Source organism: Sander lucioperca, chromosome 8 (genome assembly GCF_008315115.2).
Source record: "Sander lucioperca isolate FBNREF2018 chromosome 8, SLUC_FBN_1.2, whole genome shotgun sequence".
Classification (NCBI taxonomy): domain Eukaryota; kingdom Metazoa; phylum Chordata; class Actinopteri; order Perciformes; family Percidae; genus Sander; species Sander lucioperca.
The window spans coordinates 20132463-20154335 of NC_050180.1; the positions used below are offsets into that span (position 1 = coordinate 20132463).

The window sequence follows — 21873 nt, forward strand, 5'->3', positions numbered from 1 at the left end:
GCGTAGACATACATGCGGATAGCTCAAAATACGTACATATAACACGCCACTTGGCTTAAGAAAGTGGGAGTGTATGTTTACGCGAAGTCATGATGTCATGTTGGTATATTGTTAAGATTTGCACCACAAAGCATTGTTCACTAATGTATGCAATTTAGCATTTGCAAATACATTATGTTGTGTTTACATCATGAATAGATTTAAAAACAGTATACAGACTCAGAACATCCAATCAAAAAACAATCTTGATCCCATGCCTTTTTACTCAAGGGACCCAAAGGAAGCCTATCTTTTTAGTAATGCAATATGAATATTGCATTAGGTTTGGTATTGGAGACACATCTGACTGAATGGTTATTTATGTTGCAATACAGTAACATAACATGCATGTTAGCAGATGGACATTTATTAATACTACTGTTTGGTGTTTGTTAGTAGCTGGATTTCATATAAATGTCAAGGAACCGCTAGTAAGGTATGATAGAAAAAGTGGTGTTTCAACTGGGAAAATGCACGTGATGATTTTGGGAGATGAGAAGTGGGATTAGATTGATTGGAGAAAGGGATAAGGGGGTCAAATGTTAAAATTTGTGTGTTCAGAATCATCAGTTTTATTGGACAAGTAAGTGTGAACAAATACAAAATACATTTGACTCCTTTTGTTGCTCTCAAAGTACATACAGAGAAATACACGGCTAAAAACAAGGACAACAAAGTTGAACAAGGTAAACATAAACATTTGACTGCTATGTTGATGGCTTTAGTGGCTGCTGGCATTTTGTGCAACTTGTGGGACAAGTCAGGTTGTGGAAATATGACTTTGGTTTCTTGAAATGTTGAAGTTCATCAGTCAATTATGTGGTGTAGCTATTATTTATTAAGCATTGAATCTTACATACCAGAATTAATTTGTTCCCGGTGATCTTTTCAATACTGCATTTAAGGTAGAAACACACACAACCTGGGCTTCTTCCCTGAAAGTTTTTATTTTCTCCAAACCAATACTGTCTTCCATTAATCTTTTTCTATAAAGCTCAAGCTTCACATACTGATTGTAACCATGAATGACTATAAGCACCAGATACTAAAGCTGTTTTAAATAATATAAGGCTATAAATTGTAACACAGCCATTAATGATATCAGCTTTTGCCTATTCTGTATCTCTTTCTTTATTTACATTGGCCTTTATCTTTTCGGGTGACTTCTCCTTTTTCATTTGTCTTCTAAGCCGCTGCGTCTGGGCAATGAAACGGTAATGTGGCTTAATGTTGCTCAGGCTTGCAGAGTGGTGGGACATGCAGGTCTGCATCTGGCCAAGCAGAGAGTAAATCTCTGAGCTCTTCGTTTTGGTATATCTCTGCAGAGCGTCTTGCCCTGGCTCGACATGGCTCTCTGGATAAATGAGCTGTATTAAAAAAATAAAACAAGTTGTCCCTTTTTAGAATATCTTTTGGGCACATATTGCAACTCATTAATTACTGTTATTTTCTGCATGGAGGCTCCCATATTTTTCATGTGTAAGACAAATGCATACAGTAAATCATTGTATATTACATATGCATTTAAAGTGCATTTATCATTACCTACCTTAAGCTTTGACCCCACATTGAAGTGCACGCTGTTCTGCTGGCACGAAAAGGTAATGTACATGCGTTGTTGTGAGTGTATGCGCACACTGATGTGTTGGCCCAGGGTAAAGGTTAGCGGCTTGAAGGGAAGGTTACGTACATGCGGGGCACGATACAACCAATTCCAGCGCCTCTTCAAAGCTCCTGTCTCACTGAAGCAGAGACCTCCAACAGGGGTCAGATTCAACCTTCAGACACACCACAGAGATTAGCAAAATACACATCCTGACCTGTAGAATGAGGGCAGCAGATTCATCAAAAAGTATCTCTGGTCAAAAAGTAATTTAGGAAAACTAAGAGGTCTCAATCATTTTGGTGTCCAAGATACAAAGCACCTCTAAAGCTTATTAATTAATATTATATCTTGTTGAATTAAGCCGTACAAAAAAAAAGAATCTAATAATGGGGAGTTATGTATCCGCTTTGTCTGGGATCAGTAATTTCCTGTAATCTCTATTTGTAATCTGGCAAATGCTCCCAGGCAAGAAATAGTCTGGCACATAACTACCTGCAAATTTATGTTTTTACACTTCGGTTTTTGTATGGATCACACAAACAAGATATAACAATTGAAGTGCTTGTAGGCAAAATGTGCTACCTTCAGACACAGCTTGGCTAACTGTTTTCCCTTGTTTCCAGTATTCATGCTAAACTAAGCTAAGCTAACCAGCTGCTGCCTGTGGCTAAATATTACTGTGCATATAGGAGAGTGGTATCCATCTTCTCATCAAACAAAAAGCATATTTCCCAAAATGTGAAGCTATTCCTTTAAGACCTTACTTTAGTAAGAACTTTGTTTAAATGATTATAATAGCAGTTATTATGGTGTAACAATTACCACATCATTCCATTGGGATGATAGCATGTGGCGTCGCCCTTATTTGTGAAAATGCCTTTGATGCTGGGCGCTTCGTCCTTGTCCTCCAAGATAATGTAAGTGAAGTCAGCATCTTCTGCAGATGATATTATAATGGCTGCTTTCCCAGAAGGATAACTTTGTCTATTAAGGATCATTAACACTGCAAACCTTTTATCAAAGGGAACAAATGTGTACCCTCTCATTAAGTACTTTGACCTAGTCCTTGATATTCCACGTTGTGCACTTCTTAAAAGGATACAAAACATTCCCTGTTCCATCTGGAAACAAGATGAGAAAACTTTTCCCACTTTTGTAGAACTTGAGCTGTGATGCAAAATAGTCAGTTATTTATTACATTTCTGGTAAATACATTGATGATAAAACCTTTTGGTTTAGGAGAGGCTACGGTAACAGCAATGTCATGAAAACATACGTTCAAACATACCTTTGGCTCACCATGTGTCTCTTCATGTAGTTCAAACAAGTCAGTAATCTTGGTGATATCTATCTGAAGAATGTGAGGCCCATCATTGATGCAGGGAATCTTTTTTGACAGCCTGTGGGAGATGTTATGCTTGGCATCAATACGGCCTGAGCAGAAAAAGGAGAATATCCATTTATTGATTTTTTTTTAAATGAGAAGCATGAAAGACTGCACACTTCATATCTTCGTCATTTGTACTAATTTGTCTAGACACCCCAGGTTGCATACTTACTTATGTCTATATTCAAGTTGTCTTTTTTAGGTTTTCTCTGGAGTTGAAAAAGTCTCAACCTACATTGGAAATTGAAATAATTGTTCGCAGAAGTTGGAAAAATGTACAATACAATGCCAAAACCTGAAGGGCATGATAATGAAATTCAGATGTCGCCTCATATTTCATGCTACTGTAAACACAAAGAGAGATAGAGCTTTCTTTTTGCCATGCAATATAGTACAATCACAATATGCAATATGGTACAGTTCTTGGTAGCCTTCCACTTAATCCTACCAACATGTACATGTACAAGCATGTTACTCACCTCTCCTTCGCCCGCTCTTTAGCAGCTTCCCTCTCCTCCTCACTCATGACAGGGACATGCGGGTTCACATCAATCTTCCTATCTGACTCCTCCTCTGCCAATTTGTCTCTCTTTCCCATTATAAGATCTCTCATTTGTTTTGCTAGCTCACAACAAAAGAGCTAAATAAAAGAACATTTACAACAATACACATTTTTGTCTTTTGTACTTGCAGTGCTTCTCCACTATGAACCTTTTCCCTACTCAAATGAAGACAATTTTCTCAAGGTTATCGGAACAGTAATTATTTTGAATGGATTTATTTGTTGCAGCTAAACAAGCTACACTCACCCTCTCAAAGTCAGTTTCATTTTCCAACATTTCACTTTGTATAAAGGGCTGACAGAGCTGCTGGCAATAGTCACACTGAGCATGAAGCACATCCTGTTTAGATTCAACCTCTGGAACCTACCATGCAGCAAAAAACAGACTCACAATCACCTCTTGCCTCTGATATTATAGCCTCTACTCACAGCTATTACTGTGGAAAAATGAAAAAGGCCATCACTGTCATTTCCTCACTTTGGGCAATACAGAGATACAGAACTAAGTTGACGGTACCTTTTCAACAAGAGGAGTTTGTTTTGGCTCTGGCTTGTATGCTATGAGACGAGGTGAACCCATACAAGGTATATCATGCTCCGTCTTTGGCATCTTTTCATTCCCTGGCTCCTGATGTGAATACAAAAAAACAAGACTCACGTACAGATTGTTGAATGTAAGCTACATACCTATACAGTATGTATAAAATATCCTTGCACATTTGCCTTAGCGGTCTTTACAATCTGTATGTTGCACATATTGTAATTGTAATTTGCCTTTGTAGACAAATTTGTGATTTTGACGGTCGTAGCAGAAATACTGCAATTTTAAAATTGACATTTTACATTTACTTTTGTTACAGTAACAAAGTCGGGTTTTGTGTACCTTGACCAGGGCTGCAAACTTTTCAATATAGGAGTGAGATAAAACTACTTGAGATTGTACATGCCATAGTCAGGGTCAGCCTGAATTTTAAACATGGGAACATTTTCTATGTGTTACAATGTATTTTGAGATTATTTTCCCTTTAATTAAAAAAAAAAACATTCACTGAGGAACTTTTACCTTCAGTGAGGTGTGTGAGGAGAGGACGTTCTGCTGTTAGTGAGTGCAGGTAAGAGCCTCATTCGCTCAATGTGTTTGAAAATTGAGGAGTGCAGTGGGACCAGAGTGGCTGAGTGCACTGGTTATACTGGGAAAGAGTGTTGTATTCTGCTATTGATTTTAAAAGAAGTGTCACGCTATTTAGTTTATATAGCCTAATAATGCTTGTTGTACCCGCCGCGGTGGTCATAGACTTTTTACTTATTGTTGGTCATTTGTATTTAATTGTCTGAGTGTTTGTCCTCTTGTAGGTTAATTCTAGTGAGACTACACTGAGGAAGGACTAACTGCATGTCAATCACTGCTCATGCACACACATTCATTCTCCCTCGTGGGGGGAGGGGCTTAGGAGACTGTTTGGGCTTTAGCAGAAAGGGGGGGAGGGACTGAGAAGTTGTCGATGTTCAAATTCTTTGGCTAAATCCTGGATCTTCACAATCCTACCTACAGCACCTTTAAATGAATGAAAATTTTTCAACATTTCAGAATTATATACATCTTTGGATTGTGATTATTGATACATTAATTTATAAGCAACACTTTACTGTTGCAGCTGGTAACGGTGATTCACTTAACACTTAACGTAACAGCTAATTGTATGTACTGATAGGTCATTTATTTCTTGATTTTGTATTAATAATTTGAATCTGCAAAGTAACTAGTAACTAAAGCTATTAAATAAATGTAGAGGAATACTGTAAAACTACAATATTTGCATCTGAAATGTAGTGAAGTAGAAGTATAAAGTAGCCTAATATACAATTGAATTACTGAAGTACCTCAAAACTTAAATACTTAAATACAGTACTTGAGTAAATGTGAATACATTGCACTTAAATTGTACCTATTATGATGTTTTATGTGATCAAAATGTACTTATTTTCTACCACCACATTTTGCGTTGTATAAACAAAATTGACTTTACTTGACTATGCATAAAACACACATTTTGTCATGAGCAAGTTACCACAGAAGAATCAGCGACAGTGTCCATGCTCACCACCTCTGCCTGCAACAACTGGGGATCTTCAATTTCCTTTTGAACTGCACAAGAGATAAATAATTGGGAACTTGACAGATGTCTAAGGCATGAGAGGCAGGATGGGGCAGAAATGCAGGAGACCCCTTTGCACCCAAACTGATGACATGGCTTACCTTGACAGCTGAAAGAGAGACTCTGCTCCACCCACTCCCAATCTGTCTGGCACTGAGAGCTCACCAAAGTAATTAATCTTCCATCCAACGCAAGCACCTCCATGAACTCTGGTGTGACCGGACTGCACAGAAGAACAGAGACAGGAGACAAAGAATTACAGCAATGCTTAACCAGAACGACTCAATTCATCTTAGAGCTACAGTAATAGATTTTTGTCCTCATGGGGGCAGAGGAACCCCGCAACAAGCTAAAAAAAGACACATCTGACATATTATCAAGTTGTTTTGGCAGTCACCTTTTTACACATTCTGCAGACATGGAGCAACATCAGCAAGTAATGTCTCTGGTCACCTGACAAATGTAAGTCCAATACTAACTCTCCTTTCAGTTCTGTTTTGCTCTTCGTCAACTCTTAAGAAAATAGCTTGGTGAATAATATTTGTTGACTTTCTTCACCAGCTAGTTAGTCAATAACTTTATCAGTCAGCTAGGTAGTATACAGTGGTTTTATCAGAGCTTTTTGGTGAAAACAGAGCTAAAAGTAGCTAACAAAGTAAGAGAGGCAAAGAGGGATATCACTCACCCAATGCATGCTGGGATAGAAATTATGGATTTTTTTGTTCTCCTCAAGCCAATGTCATAACCCAATTTAAGACTAGTGTTTTGAGACTGAATAACATCCACGTCTTAGACCACCTTTATCCATTGGAGGGGGTAATTTACAACTGTAATACACCCAACCATCCATGTATTCAAAAGCAACTGCATTCACTTCGACAATGCCACTGCAGTAATGGTGGCTTTAGGGAGCACTATACACATAATTCAGATAGCAGTGGCAGTACTTTATTTTATTTTTTCGGCTGAAAAGCTTTTTACTTTGCCCAGCAAAATATCATATGACCATCAAAGAACAGCGTAGACCAAAGGTCAAGCATCATAAACTGGTTTCTGATCAATTTTACAGCATATCAAATCAAAAAGTAACCAAAATACTGCAGGAGATTAAATGTAACATTAAAGGTCAATTATATGATTTCTAAAAAAGACACTGCAAATGCTTAAGGGAATGTTATATTAATGTTATTGTCATGTTTATAGGACTTTCCATCATGCACACTATAAATAAAAAATTGTCCTTACGGCTTCTTTTTTATAGGCGATGTACTGAAGCATCTCAGTTCTCTGCAATTACCTATAGGGGAGAAAAAAAAGTTGCAAAAGTGTAGAGTACATAGATAGCCTGGCTATGAACAATTGTCACACAGTACTTTTTCACATCCAACTCAACCAACTCACTTTTCTTAATCGCTTGTTCTTGTAGAACAATGCCAGCACGTAGCTTCCCAAGGTCATTTGCCGCTAGCGGAGTGTTTAAACGAGAGCTGGAGTAGTTGTCAGTTATGATGTTAGCAATGGGATCTTTCTGGTCGTCACATGTCTCGTGCTCCTCCAGGCTCTTCAGGTTGTCATAAAGCTGTCGAGGGGAGATGTCACCTTCTTTAGGACTCTCAGGAGATGCAGAGGAAGAATCTCTCTGGTAGGATGGAGACTGACTCATGTTTTAAAAAACGTGATATGTCATCTGAAGCAATATCTCTAGAGGACACTCTGTATCTGAATATTGCACAGTTCCATTTGTATCATTTTTGTTATTGTTCAAGTGCAGTTGTCTGGCAGTAGTTTTGCATCAAACTCATGTACATCCAAAATGTCATATAGTTGCCGAAGACAATTTTCCTGTTCCCATTACATTTACTAATGATGACTTCTAAGTTTAGTGATAGAGACTCTGTGGCTTCAAGCAAAAAAAGAAATGTCTTTACTAAAATAGACATTTCGCTACATTTAGATTTTCTGTGAAAGTTTTATGTCACACAAGTTAGCGGCCAACTTTTTAGAGCGAGAGTGGAAAACAACTGCAACATAATATCCCTACTGAAGCCTATAAAATGATCTCACTCTGTGATAACAGACAATACACTTCAACGCCATCCTTTTCATTGAGGATGATGCGTCAAGTAATTACAGTCACTGCTGACAGATCGATGACTAACGCTGACAACAATACCTTAGTCTATAAAACCCTGATTTCCCTCTGCTGTGTTCTGACATTTATAGCAGGCGCTGCAACATAGTAGTATAGCAGTCCTTTGTGTTGAACGTACAGCCTATTTTGTAGGTATTATAGAGACTCATTTCATACAGAGTCTGTGTGTGCACATCTAAAGGTAAGCTGGCACAATTCAGTGTATCATATTGTATCAGTGCTGTTTATTTATTGTTGCCTTTTGATCAGTGAATTAAATAAATCCTTTACCTCACCCAAATGATTTGATGCAAATCTCAAGGCTGAAATGCTGTGCTAATTATTTTCACTCTCATTTTCACTCCAGTGCTGGCGAAAAACATTTCAGGGCCTTTTGAGAAAATCATCAAAAATGTGGACCGTTGCTCTCGTTCTTTGTTTGGGAAATATTCTCATCACAGGAGAGGCCAGTGATCAGCATTCAGAACCGTTCTCTGTAATTGAACTCTCTGAAACCGCCTCCCCTGGTCTTTTAATACTGGAAAAACAGAAATCCAACAGCTCAATTCATCCACCTCACGTAGCAGGACCAAAAACCCCACACCCTCCTATGTGCTTGGAGTCAGCTGGAATCAGAGATGCCTTCAAATATGTCCATACTGTGGTGTCTGTTGTTGTTTTTGTTGTTGGAATAGTGGGCAATTCAGCCTTACTGAAAATCATATATGTAAACAAATGCATGAGAAGTGGACCAAACATTCTCATTGCGAGTCTTGCTTTGGGGGATCTAATCCACATTGTGATAGACATTCCAATCAACGCATACAGGGTGAGTTATACACTTGCGCTGTGTTACAATTACAGTGAGAAAACAATGTTGCACCTTATTCTGTTCTCTGCTCTCTTTAAAACTTCAATCTCACCTTGAATTGATTGTAGGTGGTTTGTTTCCACTGAAAATGTTCTTTGTTTTTTCTTCAGCTCATGGCAGAAGATTGGCCATTTGGCTTGGTGCTGTGCAAACTTGTCCCCTTCATACAGAAAACCACAGTTGGAATTACTGTGTTGAGCTTATGTGCTTTAAGTGTTGACAGGTACAGAGATAAGCAGCACTGTCCTGTGCCCTACAAGAAAATAGTGTTCGCTGGCTACTATCTGTATTTCATCAAGCAGACACATTTTTTTTCAGCATTAGCCCTTGAAATGCTCTTAAAAATAATTAATGTTACAGACAAAAAGTCCCCCAAGCCATAACATTTTCCCATTGATTTTGCAGATACCGAGCTGTAGTATCCTGGAATCGAATCAAAGGCATCGGGGTTCCAGTTTGGACAGCAATCGAAATAACTCTGATATGGGTTATTTCAATCCTGTTGGCTGTCCCTGAAGTTGTCGGCTTTGATATGATAACAATGGACTATAAAGACAAGCATCTGAGAATTTGTCTGCTTCATCCCATGCAAAGCACACCGTTCATGCAGGTAATACCCAATGCAACCGGCTAAAATAAACAGATCAACATGTGTTTGATTTGTCTTTTCATATCCAACATACAGCAATATTTAGTTAGGTTAAGTGTTGACAGGAAATGAAACGAATAATGTCTCTAATATTATTTCTCATAACTTCATCCAACAGATGCCTACACATTCTTGTACATGTCCTTGTAAACCTATAGGCCTATATGTGTATCTTGTATATTGTTTTATGTATGCTGTAACATAGCAACCAGGGAATATCATGTCATCAGCCGTACCAACTGACTCTGGGCTTCTGTCATGTTTAATCAACAGTTTTATAAATCAGTAAAGGACTGGTGGCTCTTTGGCTTCTACTTTTGCATGCCACTGGCTTGGACTGCCGTCTTCTACACACTCATGACCAGGAAAATGCTAAGGAATACCGACAATACAATAAGCGACCACACCAAGCAGGTTATTAGTTTTAAGCACATTTTGCAACTTCATTTATTCACATTTCTCATATTTTGACTTTCAACTTTAATATTGATCATATTTTCCCTTTTCAAGAGACGAGAAGTTGCGAAAACCGTCTTCTGCCTGGTGATTGTGTTTGCACTTTGTTGGTTGCCTCTATACCTAAGTAGAATCTTGAAATTAACCATTTACGATGAGACGGATCCTGATAGGTGTCAACTACTGAGGTGAGCATGAAGAATTCAGTACCTTTTAGGTCATGTTCAGTACCTGTACTGTGCTCTTATGTCTAATATATACCTAATGTTTACCCTTTTTCAGTGTCTTTCTTGTCATGGACTATTTTGGCATTAATATGGCATCACTCAACTCGTGCATCAACCCTATTGCATTGTACACAGTCAGCAAGAGATTTAAAGGATGTTTCAAGGTAAGATACACTGTCTTGGACTTTTTGTTTTTTCCAGTTGTTCCTATGTAGGGCACTATTCACTTTTAGACAAGTCTGGTGTGGGTGAAAGGATTGTGATCCACATTGGATGAGCAATCATATGTGTCATCAAGGACATATGGAGTCATGTCTGTAAAATGGCCGGACTGCAGCAAGCAACGACCCGAGGGGGTAATAAGTGAGAATGGTCTGGAAAAACATTGTCAGAAAAAAGAAAACAGACACTGGGCAATCTACCAGACAGTTTGTCACTGAATCAGAATGATTTGTTACAAGGAAGAAGAAAACATGGCTTCAAGGGAGAATTTCTTTAAATGCCTTTATTGTATTACAAGCTCAGAAGGACATGTCTTAAACATACTTTGGTTTGTTTTGGCTGTCATCGGGCCTGTGTGCACCACGGTGCATGAAGAACTACTCTCCCTTTGCAGTAATGGTTTTTATATTCCTTTTATTTGTTACATTTTATGTGTTTTTTCCTTTTAATATATCCCATTTTCTTTGATTAAAAGACAATCCAACTTGAGATTGCTTTCAACAAATGTCTCTACACAGAGAAATAAAAGACAACTGCTTTCTATTACACCCCTTTTCTGTACTAAAGCAACACGGCTTTTACTGTCGGTCATTTTTCAAAGACATACAAATAGGCAAAACTGCATTCCATTGCGTGTGAATACTCCACACACAAACAAACTCCATAATGTGCCGTTTTCTGCATGTGAAGCTGATGATAAATGTTTGTTGTTCTCTGACCAAATGTTTTTGTGTGTATGTGTGGTCCTTCAGGCATGTCTGTGCAGTCGGTGTCTACCTCTTCAAGCTGTTCCCCATGACGAGGCACAGTCTGTTTTAAAGTCCAGAACGCAGGATCAAGCCTCATAGCAGAGCTGCAACTTCAAAGCTCACAAGCAGACTTCCACACCTCTATCTGAGCAGGAGAACACCATATATATATATATATATATATATATATATATATATATATATGGCTATCAAAGCAGCTACCAAAACATTGGTAGCTCAGTAACCTTGACATGCCACCTAATACTATAAAATACTTCAATTACATGCAGCACTATCTTTTGTACTGTTGTTGTCAGTTGAACATCTGCTTTAGTATGAGCAACCTGGAGTCAGACTGTTCTGACTATTTGCCTCCAGGGCTTGACTCACTCCCAACCATTACATCAGATTTTACCTAGCACCTATCCTGTATCATGCATGCAGTTCTCAAATCACTGTTTTGGGCACGATGTTAACCTGGCACCCATCAACAGAAATCTTGTCACGGCTTACCGCCTGCATATGTATTATTTTGATTCGGTTTCTGGATTCTGGAAAGACACTGTGCCATACGAAATCAAGCAAATTGGAATTCAAAATTACTACGGTGTGTTTTATGGGCTACGGTGTATTATTAGCACATGCATGTGTTTTTTTTATCTATGTTGAGTTTCCCCATACACAAAGAGTTTATAGTGTTCCTTTTTGTTCTTGAACCTTGAGAAACATATCAAATTGGTGCCACAAGTAGATTCTGTCTCCGCCACTGAATGACTGATTGATGGTGGCCTATTTTTAATGCATTGTTAAATGTGTAATGCATGGAGACACTTTATAAAAGACCTGAGAGTGGGGAAGAAGGAAAACGAAGATGACAGAATGAGGTCAGGAGGAGAGAGGGATGGGAGGGGGGGTGGTAGAGATGAGCACCTGATAGGTCTTCCTGTCACAGGACAAGGCAAGCACAAATAGAGCGCTGTTCTTCCAGCTAATGCTGTATCAGTCGGCAAAACTGTCTTGATGCAGTGCGCTGGAATGCCTATTAAAAGTTTAACTTGTCTTAGTAAAGAGCACAACCCTCAGCTGTTTGAAGACTCAGTTGTTTGAATAAAAGCGTATGAATACTTGTGATGCTTGTCTTGCTTATATAGAAGAGACGTGTAATAAGGACATGAACCTGTCATATTTTTCTAAATGTTAAATCTAATCTTTTAAATCTAAATTTATGCTAAAGCTAATTAAACTTTCCAGTAAAGTACTGTATACAGCTCAAATCAAACATCCATCTCATAGTAATTTACATGTTGCATAAACATGTGCATGAAAGATACTTTATTTAAACCTTAGATAATTGAAGTCCTGCACTTACAGTTCAACTACATAATTTCAAATGAAACCATATATATAATAAAAATACTAGCTTTGTTTTATATCATGGCTTTTTTTTCATGTGAGTGTCATTGTGCAAAGTATTTGTTTATCTAATAGCTCTTGGCACATCAAATAGAGAGCACAAGGAAATGCTGGTTCCACATCACATCACATCAAACCAGCAAGCTGCCATCTTTATGTATCTAATTGATTATCCTTGCTTTCCTCGGCGAACAAACACTAGATTGAGCAAACAGCATTTGGAGTCAGGTTTATGTTTGTTATTATGACAGATTAGCAAGAATCAATGTAATCCTTTCAAATTTTAGTGTTGACATATATGGTAGTCCATAAAAATTGTATATTTAGCCACAAATCAAATTATTTTAAAGTTGTACTGTAAAGACAAAAAAGCCATCTGACTTAATATGTGTTTGTGATTAGAGATGCCAAAAATATGTTTCAAGAGAACAGAGAGAGTAACATGCGTGCTTTCCAGCCCACACAGTCATATTGCCTGCTGCGCTACACACTAATGCACCTCTCTCTGTTCTGACATAAGAGAGACAGTGTCTCTGTGTCTCTAAAGCTTTGACTGTTGGATACAACAGTGTTGGACAGGATATAGGAGTTCAATATGCTCATTTGCGGTGAAGCCAATTTGCACAGTTTTTGATCTAGCACAACATGGTCCATGTATTTTATTCGTTCATGTATATTTGTATGTACATATTTTGGAATCTGTCCTGTTTGGTTCTCCTATTTTTTCACATTTTGTGTTTTTTAGACTTTTTATGGCACTACAGTATGGCTTTAATTTGTCTTTGTACAGTTAACTGACAAAATCCAAGGTTTACTAATGTAGCAGCACACTTCTTCAGACGCTTCTGTCAGATACTAATTTGTGTCAAATGCTGTCAAATGCTCCAGCCTCCTTAGTTAATGTATGTACGAATGATTTTCGACAAATGGTGCAATGCTATCATGTCCCCAGCAGTAAAGGCTAACAACTGCCAGATGACACTGACACAATTATGCGGTATCCACAGAAGAGTGACGTCAGTGTCAACATTAGCGAAAGAGCGGGTGTCTGAGACCTTCTTTGGTAATCTCTGTACACACAAGGCTTAGATAGGGCTCCCCACGGTGCTGCCCAGACTCCCCAGACTGTGGATTTAATTAAACAGTGTGAAATTAATTAATCAGTTGGGTGGCAGGTAAATGGACTTCTCACTAGAACTACTCACACAACCAAGACAAGCATTTCATGTGCGCTGACAGTTATTAATTTGCTGTATGTTTTATTATAGTGTTTCTATATAGAGATGCTGAATTTCTGGGAGATTAAAGAGCTTGGCATGGGAAAAAAAGCCATGCAAATTATCAAAATAACAGCTCCCGAAAATCAAAGTATAAACCTGTGTTTGATCTGTTCTATCAATTAATTAAAAATTTCAGTTCTGTATAATAATGTGGTGCAAATTAGATGGAAATGAGATAAAATATTCATTTAGTTATCTGGGGAATCTGCCTGGAGGGCTTTTTAGTCTTCAGTCTGGCTCAAAATGCTGTCCATATGGCAATTATGTACAGTAGTGTTGCAGGAGGATTGGTCTGATGCCTACTGGCAGAGAGGAGCCTGCCTGTGACAAACTGCTGCTAGGATCTGATGTGAGTTGAGGGAGATAATGAGGCTGTTGTAAGCCTTAAGTATAGAGCCTGCCCCCGGGGTGGCATATCTAAGGGCTCAGGCTCCCTCATTGTTGCACGTGCTGCTGAGGATTAAAAACACATTTACTTTTTTCCCATAAACTTTGTCAGTACTACCCACAAGTCTTTGGACAACTTTTGCTTTCATGTGACAAGCCTCTCGACATTGCTTTGTGGAGGTTACAGTTACAGTGGTAGATGTGAAGTCTTGATTTGAATCTGCTTTGAGCTATCTATAGCTCTTTTTAAGCACCCCACTAGAGGACGTGTATATTCTGGGGTACATCCTACGGTGACTAAAGTTTTGACAAATGCCATATTTAAAAAAAGATTCTTCTAATATTGATCCCATCAGGCATGGTATGGTTTTTCAAATTATATTTCACTGGCAGGGTAAAAAGAAATTATATGGGTGAGGAAGTATTGTATTTGCATTGGTTATACAGAGAACCATGCCTGCTGTGTTGTAAAGATAACTGTCCACCTCTGGTGAGGAACTCTTGACATCCACTGCAGGTTGGATGCCTCCAGCCCACTAATGTCACATAGAGTGTGTCACTAAGAAAACAATGATGCAGATTCCAGCACTGTGTCCAAGTTAGACCTACACCACACTACAGGTTTTTTTATTTGAATGTAACAAGGACACCATGCAACCAAGTGCAATACACAGGAGAAAAACACTGCAGTGTGTGCGAAGTAAAGTCACTTGGGAGAATTGCTATAATGTCTCATGGCATAGAACGTGTTATGTATGTGCAGGTAGGTCTATAGACAATATTTACAGTTTTAACTCGGTGAAATAAACAAGACAGACTTCCTTAAACAATATCAGCAGGGATTTAATTAATGGCCATTAGGGGCTTGCATACTAAATAGGTGAGACAGAGAGGATAGATAGATAGAGAGAGAGAGAGAGAGAGAGAGAGAGAGAGAGAGAGAGAGAGAGAAGTTTTTTGTTCATGCCAATAAAACACATTGAGAGAGAGAGAGAGAGAGAGAGAGAGAGAGAGAGAGAGAGAGAGAGAGAGAGAGAGAGAGAGAGAGAGAGAGAGAGAGAGAGACCAGCCAATGGCAAGGAAACTTCAAATGGCAGGCAGAGTCAGACTACTGGGCAGAACTGCAAGTGGTCACTCAACCATGGGATTAAAAAGCATTTAAGCCTTGTACCAGCCCCCCTTCATTCAGCCATGTTATTTCTAGCCATTCAGGAGAAAAGAAAAGACAAATCTTCGGTGCTTGTGTGGTTGTTCCCGGTGTAAAACTGCGGGTTACAGGTTCTTCACGACGCCAGCGTCTATAAACGTATTGCAGTGCTTTCTTGCAGAAAAAACATAATGAGCTAGCCTAAAAGGGTTTCTGTGTTCTGGTTAAGGTGCAAAATGGACTGTCACTACTGTTTATTTCATTCATGTCTGGATGTAATGGAAAACATGCAATCAAATGTAGGACACGTTTACCAGAGTGGTTCACTTCACACTTCTATTCACACTTCTAATGCCTCTTGGGCAACAACAGGCAAATTTATAACAGGCTATTGACGTATTTATAGGCAGCTCCAGTGAGTGCATGGGCTTGATTAGCACAAATCCATGCTACTAAATAAATCACCAGCTAAGGTATCCCACATGTATTCTGGTGAGTGTTGGTGCCAAGAGGATGTCGGTGAAAAAGCGTTTGATTCAGTGGTCACCAGAGCACCACAGACCCCTGCCTGACTGTGCTTGTTTTGATGGGCAATGATGAAAGCACAGGTGGATGCGAGATAGCTTCCCCTCCCTTGGCTGCTGCGGACTCCTCTTCTGTGGTTTCCTATTAGCACAGGAGTGGAGGTTTGCAGTCTGGCTGCTGGGCACAGTGGGTCAGTGCTCACAAAGCTCTGTTTGTTCCCTGGCCTGCAGGGCTCCCAGGGTAAGCTTGGCCCCAGGGGGGAGACAAACAAAAAGGCCCCACTGTCTCACACACTGAAGCTGCTCTCCAACACATTCATCTTCTCCACTCAATGGGAATACATTTCTCTTCTTAGGAGAGAAATGGCAAAAGGAAACAAGTTTTTATTTAGAAACAGGCCCTCAGGATAACAAAACTGCTGTTGTTCTGAGCTATGTATTTTTTTCTCAGTTTAATGGCATTTTGAGTTGTTGCTTGTGGTAATATGTTTTTTTGCTTTTTGCTTTGTTTTTTCATTTCCTTTTGTCTATCTTAGACTCAGAGCGCTTTGTCTTCTACTGCTGTATCAACATATTCTGAAACCCAAAGAAACCGCAGAGAGCAACAGGCACACATCATATTTATATTTTAGCTGCTGTTACTAACTTTAGAGATCATATAAATAGTCCTGTTAAACAACAGCTGGAGCTAATATCAGAATATATATACAAAGGTCTCTCAATTAATTCATAATTTCAAGTTATCTCTTACATCCATACACACTGTCTGCCTGTGATTTCTAAAGATGAAATAATGTGCACGGTACCCTTCCAGCTGCTGTCAGGTCAGACATTCCACTGTTGTGCTGCAATCTGCAGTCCAAGTATAACTCCATTATTGAGGGGACTTTAAAATGAGCTGTGTGACACACAGCGGGATGATTTAGTCTAATGACCATGGCAGTGACAGTGCTGCGAAGGAAATTGGACTCCCCCTGCAAATTTACATCACTTGAGGGTACTTGGGGCTCTTTTAGCGGCTGCACTCCAGAGCACGAGCCATCAGGAGGTCCTGGATATGTCATGCTTGTCACCTTCCTTTAAGTGCATCTGCAGACGTGGGAGAGGGATTAATATTATATAGCCTACGGAAGCACAGAGGCCGTCTTATCAGCACTGCAGATGTGATAAGCACCTCTACCCCCATGAAAACCAGGAAAGATCTCCAAGCAAAGCGACAAGCATCTCTTTGTGTTGTTCGCTCACACTGCTTCAGAGTTTCAATGTGGCTTTAGTGGCAGATATAGTGCAATATCACATCTGTTGTAATTTGATGTCCCTGGATCACCCTCTGTGAAATCGTCTTGATCGCAACATGGCTCCTTTCAATTATTTAGAAAGTTGGAATATGGCTTTAGAGATTGTAATCTGATTTCTTTTGATTTTGAGGTATTCAGAATAGCCTACACCACATGCCAAAATAACAGCTGTGCAAAAAAGGTATCTGTGATCATCTTATTTGGTAGCTTAGCATCCACACTCCTCTCTTTGTTATATAGAAAAAATATAGATTTATTTATTTAATAAAAATGTCACTTTTATGAAAATATTTTCCATCAGTGCCATGACACTCATCTCACATTAGTTCACATCAATGCAGATGTCAGTGTGCACAAATTGCATTGCCCTCAAACTGATTCTCAGCTGTGAATGGAAGTTATGGCAACCACTGCTGTCACTTCAGTTTTATCAGAAAAGCACCCAGTGGAACCATGGAAACAAGATGTGACAAAAAAACATTGACATCAAAGCCAGCATATACTGTAATTAGAATTTATTAAAGCCTACTCAGTCAGGAAAGGTACATGAGCTGCTGAGTCTTTGGACTCAGTCCCATACCTTCCATTAAACATAGTACAGCACATAAAGCTTTAGTATTACATGATGCAAAAATGAATGTGCTCATTTGTAAGTCTGTTGCTGTAAATAGGAATATGACATTTATGTATTCCAGTTTTGCTATATGAAAAGAAGTAGCCAAAGAGAAAGCACCTGTTTATATGTAAAATATTTTGTATGGAGGACAATTATCAGTATATGTATTATAGTACAGATAATCATACATCATGATCTTCATTTCATGCTAACATGCATAGCTTTCTAAACAGTATTTACAGTCAAACTCAGAAAATACCTATATGCATGCATAACTGCATAGAAACTGAAAGTTTAGAGACCCTGGGGGTCTTACTAACAAAAAAAAAAGATATATTCTCTCACAAGTGCAGCGTGTTTTCTTACACAACACCTAAAATACGTGCCACCCACCAGCGACAGGGCATAATGACTCGGCAAGCTACCTGGCATCCTCTGTAGTTGTAAGGCCACGGCCAGTAGCCATGCAGAGGCTCGCATATTCTCTGACAGTGAGTGTAGCTGCGTTGGCATTCCGAGCAGCAGATCCCCTGGTGGTCTAACATGGTGTCAAAGGTCATGGCGCCTTCCTCTCCGGCACCTCCACTGCGCTGGAGTTTTAAAGCAATGTTAATTCTAAAGAGCAATCTTTTTTTTATACTCATTTGCAATGCAAATGTTTTCAAAAACTTCTCATCCACTCAAACAAACATCTACGGCAACATGAATTTTTATAAGCAATGGGAATTTTCACTTCAGTTCACAAGTTCATCAATTTGGAATTGCAGCTGTTACCCCGGTGACCTGTAATCATAGCTACTAACATGGCACCTGCTCAACAGCAGCAGCAGCAGTAGTATATCAGCTGGCAGAGGTTAGGACATTGCCACACCATGTACTTCTATTTCTTTGACAATACATTTTTAACAAGGGTGGCATTGTATGCGTGGTGTTATGAAGTCATTTGAAAAAAGTGTTGACAAAACAGAGAAATTTCAAGTTACTTTAAGGGTTGCTTCAGGGCTCAGTATATGCCTCTTGATAGTTAATCAAATATTCACCAGCTCTGGAGCCTTGTTTATCATAAACAGTGTTGTTGATGAAGCTGGTACTCACATGATAGGGGTTTTCGGGATTGTATGCTGACCCCGCAGCAGACTGTGCCCCCTCCTCCTCTTCTTCCCCGACTCTGGAGGTGTCATCTTCTGCGTGACTCACCAGGTTCCTCTCTTCAGCAGCTGCCTCAAACTCCTCTATGTTAAACTGCCGTTTGGCTCGCTGTGTGTCTCTTTTTCTCCTCTCCCCATCTGTTACATCAGCCACGAGAGGCAAGAGTATTGGGTCAACATCCACAAGATGCCATACATGTCCTCAGAGCTCAATCCTACATAGCTGGGGCTGTCTCAGATGTCCTGAATAATTAAATTAGCAGCCGTGATTTCAAGCACTCTTGCATATTTCAAGATCATTCTTTTTTAATACAAGACCGGAGCCTTTTTTGGTGTACTCTAAATGTAGAGTATGTTCAAGACATCAAGTGTTTCACCAACTTCTCAGACACAACTGTACAGTTTACAAGTGTGTCAGCAGATAAGCAGGGCAATCACAATCAAGCTTTGAAAAAACTATGATAGAATGTACAATACTTTAAATAGAATAGACCATGTTTGCATGCCAGTTTTATAGACTCATGGGTGGAGTGAATTACTACATAATATCTAGAAAGAAGAGAAGAAGGCAAAACCTTTAGGATAGATAGGTTGGAGCCAGTAAATGGGAAGCTCCCCGCAAAGACCCCGAATTTTGTTGCTCAGAAACCTGGTGTCCTTCAGCGGCTGCTGGGCAGAAACCCATATGAGGAACTTCTCGTCAAAACTCACTGGAATAGCTTCATCTGTCTGGCAAGAGGAAAAAGATAATGTCCTTGAATTAGAAAAATAAATGAGCAGAGGATGTGTTTGCTTTTAACAACACTGTAATTTCTTTTTTTCAATTTGCAACATTCTGTATCAAGTAGTATGAACATACCAGGTCAAGCATCAGCGACTCTTTGTTGTGAGCTCCCATGTGTGGAAGGTTGGCTTTGATTTGGGATTTTATATAGCACTTGTCTCCTCCAAAGAAGCGGATTCCGGTTATTCCCTGCACCAAATCACAGAGTTGCCATGTTTACACTCACAGCTTTGCTACTTCGCTAAGCACACAGAAAGTCTCAGCTGAACTACCTCAGGAAGAGAGAACAAGGACAAATTCACTCACAATTTGAAAGTCATGAATCTCCACAGCTTCCTCAGCTCCACTCCCAGTTTTAAATCTCTCCACGTTGTTGTCTGAATCAATTTCCACGGAGCCCTGTCTCATCTCCCCATTGATGCTCATACTGTAACGAACATTATAAACCTGGCAGCATTCAAGGTGGAACGTTAAAATTACTGATTAGTCAAGTTATGTAAATCACACTGTGGCAAACACAATAGAAATGAGATACAGAAAAACAAGCTTTACAATGTTCATGCTGCATCCTGCACAGTAATTATTGGTGTTGCTTCTCTTACAGAAATCCCTTGCATTTTAAGCATACTATAATTGAGCAAAGCACTACAGGAGATGCAGTTGCAGACCTTGGTGGGACTGTTTGCCCTACAGGTAAGCTCAATAGGACACATAAACATAACACTATTGTATATAAAATTGAGCAATTTATGTTGTTTGCATGGATTGTAACATAATTAAAGATGCAATTTCACAGTCTGAAATGTGATGACGAATAAGATTATGTATAGAGTATCTCTGCTATTTACATAAATACCTCTTGTGCAATAATGCCTATATTCAAACGTTTTTATTATCAGAGGATCTATTTTGAATCCATTTCCCACCTTACTTCCACTTTAGATATCAGTTATTGAAGGGATACTGTAATAACTGTGTTGAATAACTACAGCATAATCCTAAGTCGACACTTACATTTTTATCGCTGCCTTTCCACAGGTAGAGAGCAGCCATGGATGCACACAACATCAACACTGCGCCAACAATAAGAGCCACGGCTCCGAATCTCAGGAGGCGACTGACCGCAGCAGATGTCGGTGTGCTGTTTTGTTCCTTCACAAAGTTCAGAAGATGCAAAGTAAGAAATGATGCACACTAAACAAAAACAACTGATAACATTCTTGAAAAATGTATCAGTTTGGCAGAGTTTACAGTTAAATTTACATGTCATTGCTGTCGATTATATTTCTGATCAAAAACGTATTAAGTCTGTCTTACCGGAGGTGTACAGTGTTCAAAACAGCCAGATCCATGAATGGTATTTTGGACTTTTTCCATTGTCTCTCTCGTGATGCCCTCTATAATTCCTCCACTAATACTGTTGCTTCTCTTGTGGAGAATCAGGTTATCCACCAGGAGGCTTTTTGACATTTCAGTGTGAATGACTCACAGTTGATATAAAATGTTTGAGCTAAATTCTTCATCTGAATGTTACCTGTAAGTCCAGATCGTCTAAAGCAAGGTGGCCATCCTGTGGTACCAAACTAAAACAAGTTCTGAGCTCAGATTGGCTAGTGCCATGTGGTATAGGCAGTAATATAATGGGTGGTAGAAAGGTTGTTAACTAATCTTTCAGTCAGTGTGGAAGGAGGATGAAAACATATAAGCACTTACATATAAGTCAGTTATGTTTCATGCCTTTCATTAAATCAACCCACCTCTTATAGTTGCATGTCAATCATGATATAAATGTGTATGAATACTGCAGATTTCCTTCAGTTTTTTGTGGTTACAGGTGTGAAATGAGCAGACTTGCACTCCCTGTAGTCAAACTTGCATGCAGAAGTGAGTCTTCTTAGGTCTTTATATTCCTACAATATGCCACAAGAACGGAATGCCTTGCAATACCATCAATAAGAGACACACACAGAGACATAACCTTTGGTTAATTACTAATTTTTCTGATTTGACAATGGTGGTCAAGGTTACTCGGTCCTTATCATGATTTAAAAAGAAGACACATATAAAGAAAAAAGATTCAAATGTGCAGTGCTGCTGTTGCTTGGAAACAGATTGAACCAATTTTTGTTGGATTATTGGTAAACTGGGTGGCAATCAGAAAGGGTGCGGAGATTCTTTGACCTTGGAAAATAATATGTAATTGTATGAGCATTTGATCAAA

The 21873-nt window shown here is 39.1% G+C and overlaps 3 protein-coding genes across 3 annotated transcripts; 1 reads left to right on the forward strand and 2 right to left on the reverse strand.

Moving 5' to 3' along the window:
• Nucleotides 1-969: 969 nt before the first annotated feature.
• Nucleotides 970-7666, reverse strand: LOC116047610 (glutamate-rich protein 6-like). Its single transcript, XM_031296506.2, has 13 exons — nucleotides 7152-7666; nucleotides 6996-7047; nucleotides 5852-5973; nucleotides 5697-5740; nucleotides 4112-4222; nucleotides 3842-3958; nucleotides 3512-3672; nucleotides 3205-3263; nucleotides 2934-3079; nucleotides 2748-2812; nucleotides 2468-2623; nucleotides 1589-1817; nucleotides 970-1406 (listed from the first exon to the last, which is right to left on the reverse strand). Exons 1-13 carry the CDS (start codon nucleotides 7411-7413, stop codon nucleotides 1152-1154), a joined length of 1779 nt encoding a protein of 592 aa, XP_031152366.1. The 5' UTR covers nucleotides 7414-7666; the 3' UTR covers nucleotides 970-1151.
• Nucleotides 7667-7712: 46 nt separating this feature from the next.
• ednrbb (endothelin receptor type Bb) lies at nucleotides 7713-11940 on the forward strand. The gene is made up of 7 exons (XM_031316559.2): nucleotides 7713-8710; nucleotides 8863-8975; nucleotides 9158-9362; nucleotides 9675-9815; nucleotides 9912-10045; nucleotides 10140-10248; nucleotides 11059-11940. The coding sequence occupies exons 1-7, from the start codon at nucleotides 8294-8296 to the stop codon at nucleotides 11152-11154; spliced, it is 1215 nt and encodes a 404-aa protein (XP_031172419.1). The 5' UTR covers nucleotides 7713-8293; the 3' UTR covers nucleotides 11155-11940.
• A 5673-nt stretch (nucleotides 11941-17613) lies between these two features.
• On the reverse strand, nucleotides 17614-21112 carry cnmd (chondromodulin). The gene is made up of 7 exons (XM_031317592.2): nucleotides 20970-21112; nucleotides 20667-20804; nucleotides 19959-20099; nucleotides 19728-19841; nucleotides 19444-19597; nucleotides 18816-19006; nucleotides 17614-18310 (listed from the first exon to the last, which is right to left on the reverse strand). Exons 1-7 carry the CDS (start codon nucleotides 21027-21029, stop codon nucleotides 18083-18085), a joined length of 1026 nt encoding a protein of 341 aa, XP_031173452.1. The 5' UTR covers nucleotides 21030-21112; the 3' UTR covers nucleotides 17614-18082.
• Nucleotides 21113-21873: the final 761 nt, after the last annotated feature.